Source organism: Embiotoca jacksoni, unplaced genomic scaffold (genome assembly GCF_022577435.1).
Source record: "Embiotoca jacksoni isolate LCO1_2020_lvr unplaced genomic scaffold, fEmbJac1.0.p SCAF_15, whole genome shotgun sequence".
In the NCBI taxonomy this organism is placed as follows: Eukaryota; Metazoa; Chordata; class Actinopteri; family Embiotocidae; genus Embiotoca; species Embiotoca jacksoni.
The window spans coordinates 10,006,489-10,015,855 of NW_027185285.1; the positions used below are offsets into that span (position 1 = coordinate 10,006,489).

General features: G+C 41.3%; 1 protein-coding gene and 1 non-coding gene across 2 annotated transcripts in view; one reads left to right on the plus strand and one right to left on the minus strand.

The window, feature by feature from the left end:
* Positions 1–4,286, plus strand: part of grb2b (growth factor receptor-bound protein 2b) — a 33,742-nt gene extending 29,456 nt beyond the window's left edge. The window contains exon 6 of the mRNA XM_069149451.1: positions 1,073–4,286. Coding sequence (XP_069005552.1) covers positions 1,073–1,258 — 186 coding nt within the window. The 3' untranslated portion in view covers positions 1,259–4,286. The remainder of the gene's footprint in view (positions 1–1,072) is intronic.
* A 4,401-nt stretch (positions 4,287–8,687) lies between these two features.
* Positions 8,688–8,769, minus strand: trnas-aga (transfer RNA serine (anticodon AGA)). The gene has a single exon. It is a non-coding gene; the product is annotated as a tRNA-Ser (tRNA).
* Positions 8,770–9,367: the final 598 nt, after the last annotated feature.

Here is a 9,367-nt window from a genome sequence, read left to right on the forward strand (position 1 = left end):
CAATGCGATACTAATTAGGAAGAAAGGGGGGAAAAAATAAAAAAAAAGAAGATTAAACTGGTGAGAATCTTAATGTAATTTGTTGCTGATGCAGTGAGAATCTTTTATCACCTCATCTGAAACTAATATCAATAAACGGAAACCGAACAGCAACGTCTGACAGAATGATGTAAACCCCCAGTTTTACTCGCTGAGGTTATGCGGTGACATCGCGTGCCGGTCGGCCGATGATGTGGTAATTTGCATTAGTGTTATTTTGAGAATAATAAGAGAAGTAACGCTGTACAGTCAGTGCCCACATTTCACCAAACGTTTGGGTGGTGAATTGCAAATATTTTAAAACTAATTGGGCCATAAAAAAAAAAAAAAAGTGTCTAATTTACCAGTATATTGTGTATATATTATTACTTTAGTGTAGAACATGTACATACTGCTGCCAGCCTCCTGGCAGTAGTCAGGCTTTTTTTTTAATATATATATATATAGCTGTTCAGCCCACAGCGAAGGTGATGTGCAATGGTCTTCTGAATCTAAAATGTATTTGGGAGAGGGTTGAGAAAGAAATGTGGAGGCAACTCGCTGTGTTTGATTTCTATAAAAACGTTCGGCTCACCTTTTAGTTTGGCGACTTTGTAGACAAAGCGTGTAACCGCCCGGCTTCGCTGCATCCGGGGTTGTTTCTGTGATGAACGAGAACCGAGCCGCTCGCATTTCTACTGGCTTTTTGCGAGACTCAAGTTAATTTTGATGTCAAAATGAACGAGGAGGAGGAGGAGGTCGCAGGTAAGACGGAGGGGAGGCTGCGACATAGTGGGAGGGGCCAGTGAGGAAGCCCTGGAGGATCTCCTCTCAAAAGATTTGATACTACAATCGTGGATATTATCTAATCTCCCAGCGCCAGACTCTGGAGCATTTAAGAAGTAAAACGGCAAGTTTTCAAGTTGCAAGATTATTTCACGCAGTTGCGCAGAAGTCGGGACATTTCAGATTGGGCACCATGTTTCAGTAGTTCCACGTCACCATCTCGGTCTGATCTGTATGTAACGTCTCTTTCCGTATTCCGACCCCTCAGCATCCCACATACGTGCAGGCGCTCTTCGACTTCGACCCGCAGGAGGAAGGGGAGCTGGGTTTCCGACGCGGCGACTTCATCCAGGTCCTGGACAACTCGGACCCCAACTGGTGGAAAGGAGGCTGCCACGGCCAAACGGGCATGTTCCCCCGCAACTACGTCACGCCTGTCAATCGGAACATGTAAAACAGTCAGACCATGTAAACCAACAAACCACAACAGCAACCGTCACCACCATCATCATGATCATCATCATCATCGTTCTTGATCTCATCAACCTCCCCCCCAACCCCCCCCCCCCCACCCCACCCCCTCCCTCGCCGAACTCCCCCCGCCCCACCCCACCCCTCCCGCCCTCCCCTCCACCTCTCTTTGGCCATCCCACCGTAAGAGGAGCAGACAGGAAGAACGCAAACAGCTGAAAGAGAGAGAGATAAAAGAGGAGTAGTGCTGTCGCGGTGGGCGGCGGCCGAGCAAAATCAACTTTTTATTTGCGCGGAGAACGTTCACCTCTCCAGTGAGCGCCTCAGCGGGGATCGAACTGTCTTTGAGGGAAATCTAAATGCAGAGAAACTAAAGCGTAGTGCACCAACCATGAAGATAACCAAATGATTCTACCGCTCCCACAGCTGCTTCCGTCGTCTCCTTAACTTCTTAACATTCTGCCTTTTTTTTTTTTTTTTTTTTTTTTTTCTTTCTTTCTTTCTTTGCCGCATGTTGTTTTAATCACCTAAATGAAATGCCTACCGATAAATCCTAACTCTGTTTTAAAAGAAAACAACAAAAAACAAAAATATAAAAAAGAAGAAATGGTTTTAAAAATTGTACAAAAGGAAGAGAGAGAAAAAAATTATGCCATCAACAATACAAGAAGTTTCCATGTTTAAGATCATTGGCACGTGAGCATTGTACATCAGCCATCGGCTGTATAAATAAATCAAGTATAGAGAGAATCCATTTTTTAAGAATATATATTATATATTTGTATGTGTTTGTCTGTTTTACCTCTCATCACAAATTGTTTTTTTTTTTTTTTTTTCCATTTGTAAATTATGTTCAATCCTCTTGTTAGTCTGGAAAAGACCTAGTAGCTCTAGAATGTGCCGAATTGTCAAGTCAAGTTTTATTTTTTTCCTTTTCTGAATCTGAGGGCTCTCAGTTATTAATACGGCATGACATTTGAGGGGTCACAAGTTCCATTTGAAAAGGTTTCTCTTGTCTCAAACGCAAAGGAAAGTAAAGTTAGTTTCTCTAAAAGAAAAACTGTCAGGAAGCTGATGTCGACCAGCAAGTTAGAGCCACGAATGCTGCAGAAGCTGTATTATGAACTCCTGTATTAAAGGTCAGCCACCTTTTTTTTTTTCTTTTTTTTTTTTTTTTTAAAGCCAATATATTTATTGCAGCCATTTTACTTGGGCAGTGAATGTAGCTGACTGAGTCTATAGACATAAACATGAGGGAAGCAAGGTCGGAGAACTGAACTACACAAACCACGCAAGGGATTTTAAAAAGACATGCTGAAGAAAAAAAAAAAAAAATAGTGATGTTGTCAATATTCATTTATTTAAAAAAAAAAAATTAAAAAAAAGAAGAAGAAAAAAACAAACAAAAGAGCGGTGAATGAGGATGTGTACAGGTAGTTAACACGCATAATTCAGACACATTCATTACATGCATGCATACGCAGAGACACTCTCCTCATTGTTATACCTGCACGTAGCAAAGAGGCTGAGTTTGGATAATCACATTGTGTAATCACCAGTGCAGATCTGCAGCTGGCACAGATTAACAGTTCAGAAAACTGAGAGATTGTCTTTTATGATAAAAGTTGAGAAATCAGCTTAAATGATGTAAAAGAGTTTGTTTGTCTTTTTTTGTTTGTTGTTTTTTTTTTTTTTTTTTTTTGTCCTTGTGTGGTAAAGCACTTTTTTTTAGTTGTTTTTTTTTTTTTTTTTGTCAAACGTTGAAATCTGTTGGTCTGGTCCCGTGTGTTTGTGTTTGTTTACCGTGTTTGTGTTTCTTGGTTTCTGTTTTCTTGTTCTCTCTGGATAGTGCCTTTCTCTCTGGTGTTTCAGTGTCTCCGACCTGCTACTTTGAGCCCCCCCCCCCCCTCCCTTTAACGGGGCCTGCCAGTCCTGCAGTGAGAAACAGTGTCCATAATCCAAGATGTCCCATCCAACAGTACCCCCCTACACACCCCCCACCTCCCCCTCCACCCACATCAGCCCACCTTCACCTTTGCCCTCACCGACATGGAACTCTTCTTATTTAAGTGTCTCTCGCCTTGTCTTGCCTAATGATACCGTTTTGTTTTTGCTCTTCTTTTTTTTTTATTTTTTTTTTTATTTTTTTTTTTATTTGCTTTTGTTTTGTTTTGTTTTCAATTAATAAAATGCAATTATTAAAAAATGTGATATTTTTTTTTGTTCTTGTTTTTTTTTTTTTTTTTGTGGTGTGTATTTTTAATCGAAGACGTGGACCGGCTCAAACGTTCGCACACTTAACTCATGTTTAGCCATAATGGTTCGTGTGAACTTTGATCAACCACAGGAAGAGTAAACAGCAGCAGCAGGAGGTGAGTGTGTCGCAGCCAAAGGTTTCTCTTTTTTTTTTCTTTTTTTTTAGCTCTTTGTATTCTTTGTGTGTGTTTTTGTATTTGATGTTTAAAAGACGAAGATGTATGAAGCTTGTCAATTTGAGTGTACGCCTATTCGGTTGCCAAGAGCTGGATAAGGACTATTAAGAATGCCACTTTCTAAATATAAATAAAGGTGGAGCCAGCGGCTGCTTCGCTTAGCATAGAAAAGAAATAATCTGACACGAAACCCCTCGAGGACATGACCACGTTACACAGAGGTTCTCACGAATTGTAAAAAAAAAAAAAAATTAGACCGCATTACGGGCCTCCTGCTGTTTATTCTGTCGGCTTCGGGCCCTCGTGGGAGCCGTTTCTTCCCGTTTCCCGGTCCGTGCTAAGCTAAGCTAACCAGCTGGCTGAATTCTGTGAAATAGTGGACGTTGAAAATATCTACGATTCATAAAATTCATCAGCTATTTCTTTCTTTGCCCGTAGATGGCGACAGCAGCACGTTGCAACTGCTCTTGTTTTTGTTTTTGTTTGTTTGCTCTTCTCGATGATGTCGGTCAAGCCTGCGTCAAAGACCCCGTGTCATTGGTTATTAGTGAAGTATCAAACAATAAAAGGAGTAAACTAGTTTTTTTTTTTTTTTTTTTTTTTAACTGAGAGTTGAGGGTACTTAAAACAAGACTATAACATTTTGCCGAACAGCGACCTCTGTGGCCAAAGGTAGTATTGCAGAATAATGGCACATTGTATTTTTCTGTTTCTGGTGAGACACGTTGCGTTTATTTCTCTTTTAACTTTTCTGATAAAATCATTGAAACATTGGTCTGTGACGTACTTAGATTTAGTGTTAAAAAAAAAAATACTAAGTCATGTCAGTTATTGTTTATGAATTTATCTTTTCATTTGTAAGAGGGGAAAATATGTTCTTCATAGTGTAGTTTTAATATTATTGTCGACCCATTTTCAAAGTTTTAGATTCATTAATGCTTCTTCCTCCCATCGGTTTCTCTACATGTGGGTGCGGTATGATAAAGAGCTCGCAGACTTTAAAACCGTCTTGTGATGAGGAACCAATCACAGTGAATCAGCCAAACTTTGGTGTTTTTTTTTATTAGCAATTAACGCAGTCGGAAGCGCAGATCTGTGGATTTCGCTTCCTGTGCGTTTGTGGGAACAAATTCAGAACAAACTGGATTTGAAAGCTGTGATCATAAGATCTGGGTTTGAGGAATGAAACCGTGGCAGCGTAAATGCAATAAAACTAACAAGAGCTCTGACACATTCTCAGGTTAAAACTGCACTGGAAAAAGTCAAAGCCATCGACCGTCGTGAAATATCTGGAAGACGTCGAGTTTTGTTGTTGTTGTTGTTGATTGTTAAAACACGAGTCGCAAAACTCCGCCAGAAACACAATCGTACGTTTATTCGATCTGTAATAAATTGTTTGTTTGTTTTGTTTTTAACGTGCAGCAACAACCCAATACGACCGCAACCTCGCGACCAAAAAAAAAAAAAAAAAAAGGGACAATCTTTGGAGTCGGTCCGTCCTTATCGGCGCACGAGGCCACGTTTTCCAAATGAAAGCCTACCCAAAAGTGTCTCTGCTTCTCTGGCGGGCGTCAGTTGATCTGAGGAAGCTGATGATTTCCCTTGTTGGAGAGAAGAGAAGAAGAGAAGCCCGGGGTGGCGCGCTGCAGCCCGGCGACATCTTTTACCAACGCGCTCGCCACGGTCTGGTGCGCCGTCTGCTCCGCATTTGGACTTGGAGCACTCAAGAGCTCCACTCTTCAAATCGGGCTCCTCTCTTGTCTTCATTTTTTATTTTTTTTGTCGCCGGCCGCCTTAAACAGACGACGTCCCGTCACGTGTTGCTGTCCTCTTTCCAGCCATCTCATCTGGAGCGTATTCCGGTTCGTCCCCTGGATCTCGTCCCGCTCCGGTGCATCTGTTCGTCTTTCTGAACATGTTCCAGTGCCGACACCCGTTTTCTTCTGCACTGTGTGTATACAACTATATGAAGCGCAATATACAGTAATAAGCTGGCTCGTAATTCTGGGAGGCTTTGTGAAAGTGTAAGGCCGGAGTACAACCTTCTCAGGCCTTTCAAGCCTGACTAGACTGTTTACCATATGGTGCTGCTATAATAGTCAACAGTAGTAGGGTCAGCTTTAAAAACAACAACAACAACAACAAAAAGCACTCTACACTCTGTTGGGCATTTTCAGATGATTTGAGGATTTGCAAGTGAGGGCGAGATTTTGTGCAGTTTAGGAGATTATTATCAGCGTGTGAACCAGTGACCTGTTTATGCTACCCCCCCCCCCAACCCCCCAAGGATCATTATGGTCACTGATATTTTTAGGCCAGTCGAGACACACGGTTGCTCATAGACGGATTATAGGGGAGTATTTAAATATGTCTGGATTTGACGTAAGAATTTAAACCAGTTTGAGAGAGAGATGTAGGCATTAAAAGCAGGCGTGGTTGTTGATGTTTTTTTTTGTGTGTGTGTGTCATTGGACATTATCTATAACTCCAACTGAGAATGAAAACAACGAGGAGTGGTGGGTGTTTCCAGGGGCGGGGCTAAAGGGTGGGCTATGGCTGGCACCCTACCACCACCCACAGGGACCTGATAGGCCACCCCTGGTGGGCCTGTTACCAGAGTCAGGATCAGGATCAGGGTGTGTTAGTATCATGGATTGTTTCCTGAACAGACCAATCAGTTTCAGGTCCGGGAACCGCTCGACCAGCTGTTGGAAGTTGACAAGTCCATCAAAAGATGCTGAATCACCACAAAAAGAAAATAATTTTAAAAAAAGAGGGCCCTATTACATTGTCTGTGTCCATTACCGAAGGCTACTTGGAGTTACAAATAGCAGCTCTTTAATGGCATCAGTAGAACATTTTTTTAGTTTTATATTTGGCGTTTCTTTATTACATTAACTTTCCGTAAGTTTGTGACGTCACAAACTTACGCTCACGTCATATGCCCACCCTCTGTACACCTCACTGTCCAATCTGACTCCGAAAGAGTCAGCCAATCAGAAGAGAGCGTCTGATATCAACGTGTCTTAAAGACGCAGAGGCAAAACAGCCTGTTATTGGTAGATCTCCAGAGGAAAGGGAGATTTTTTTTTTTGTTGAGGGTACTTTAAACAACAAAAATATCGTTTTATGGACGTCAAGACTGCGAATAAAACACTGGAAAATTATATACATGAGACCTTTGAAAATGTGCAGAACTGGTGCACTGCAACTTTGCATCAGTCTGTTGAGCACTTCAGAATCTATTTCTGTCCGTGTTTACTGTTTACTGTTTACTGCTCTTAATGATGGCACCTCAGTGGGCAGCAGTCTGCGGGGGGGGGGGAGAGAGATGAAGATAGACCATGAACCCCATGGAAATAATAGGCGTCTCTGTGTAGGTGTCTGATACCTGATAAAGTTTATCAGATCACTTGTTTCAGCTGCGTGAACACCTGCATTTATCTGGCATGCAAAGGTTTAGACTTCCCACTCCCCCCCCCCCCCCCCCCTCCTGCAGGTGGACGCGATGAGCTCCAGCGCCCTCCTGCCCCGTGATGAACTTTTTTTACGGCTGTGCTCAGGATCAGAAGTTGCATTCAAGGCCTACATTTTCCAGCGCGAATTATCCGTCACACACTGCCGTAACACCGCAGTGTGTGGTAGTTGACCCTGTTTTGCCGTTCTTCATGCAAATAGCCGGTGTGTCGCCACCATTTGGTTTCTTTGTACCCCTGCCAACCTCTCACAGCTGCTGCCAAATGTGTCACAGATACCTAACAAAACAATGGCAAAACGGTCCTTTCAAATTAAAACAACGAGGAGGAGGAGGAGGAGGGCTTATTCCGTTCACGTATTACACTCTCTTAACTTTAAAACAGCTGCGGACAAAATTTTAAAAAAAAAACTCTTTCCAGGAATAAATATTTGAAATAATTTTAAGTGACGGCTCCTCCATCCACGTGGTGCATTGAGATGGGTGAACTCTTTCTGTTCAGTCATTTATACCAACTGGTGGGTTGACTCCAAAGTGGGCTACGGGGCCATTTTGAGTGCGTGAAATAAAAGGGGGGGGGGGGAGGTGAGAGAGAGAAGTAAAACGTATTTCTAAGTGTCTACGAACTTCTACTGCTGCGCTTTTATTTTGAAGTTTCCCATCACGCAGTGTTTTGCAGCCACGGACTGCACCTGAAGAGTTTGCCAAGCAGCTTTTGTCAACACGGTCATTTTCAAAACTAACATTGTCACATCAGTAGTCAGCGCTCACCCCAGCATTTGTTAACGGGTTTAGGATGGGAAGTCTTGCCTTTTTTTTTATTCATATGTTTAATTTAAACTATTGAAACTCGCCAGTTTAAACTTGCTCGAAAAGTGCATGTTGTTTAAGGCAGGTCTGACTTCCTATTTTTTTTTTTTTTTTTTTTTTTTTTTTTTGCTCGAAGTGGCTCAAGCATTTCCAACATTTGGACTGTGACTTCGTGTGACCAAGGAGAAACGTGGTCCTGTGGCTCGACTTGTTGAGAAGCGCCCATTTGTTGTATATTACTGCCACCTACTGGCTGCGATCCCCACACTTTATTCTATCTACCTAAAAGCTAAGACTAAATGAGAGACCAAGTGCGATAAAACGGAGTGGTGGTCACGTTTTCTGATTCATGTAGGAAGTTAATATAATAATAAAATTCTGGAGCTTCCATAGTAATAACTTCAGAAAAACAAAAAGAGGATTTTAAATTATGTCCAGCCTATTTTTGCAGCACTAAAGCAGCGATGCTCAGTTTATTTGACCAAATCATGGCAATACGTGTCTATAAAAAGTAATGCATCACTTGGGGGCGCTGTTTTATTATTTTTTTTATTTTTTTTTTAAATGCATTACAGTGGAGATACCGGCATTGGAGTGGAGCTTTACTGACGGCTTTGTGAGCGAGTCGGACGTGCTATTTCCTAACATATCATAGGGTTTGAAAAGGTACGCGAGAAAAAAAAAATGAAGTAAATCGTTGTCGGCAGGATTCGAACCTGCGCGGGGAGACCCCAATGGATTTCTAGTCCATCGCCTTAACCACTCGGCCACGACAACTGATGACCTATAATGTGATAAATGGCGCTTAAAAATAAATCGAAACGATACGATAACGTTGACGATATACGGTGACGTCAACGTAAAAAAAAAAAAAAATCTAACCTTTTCAACGGTATTTAATTATATAGACAAAACGACGACGTACTGGCAGCTGTGTCGCGGAGGGAAAACTAAACTAAAGAAGCAGTAATATAGCCTCTATATTGTTGTATCAAATAAATACCATTGGTGAAAAATTATGTAATTATTTAATTGTAACCACTTTGTCTAAATTATTATTATTATTATTATTATTATTAACACAAACGACAGTGTAGTGTTTGCATTTGTTGGGTTCTTAGGAGTTAATGCCTCACACATACGCACTATATATTTTGACGACCACCCATTACACTTCATATGAGCCCCTTAATCTTAATGTGCAGTCTAGGTTGTATTGAAATAGCATAGATTGTGTTGTTTTCATTGCATTATCTGCTAATTTTAACCTAAGACACCGCTATGGGCTGCAAAAAAATAAAATAAAATAAAATAATACAACAACAGGTTTTTTTCCCCCCGAATGTTTTTTTTTGTTGTTGTTGTTCAAACTAAA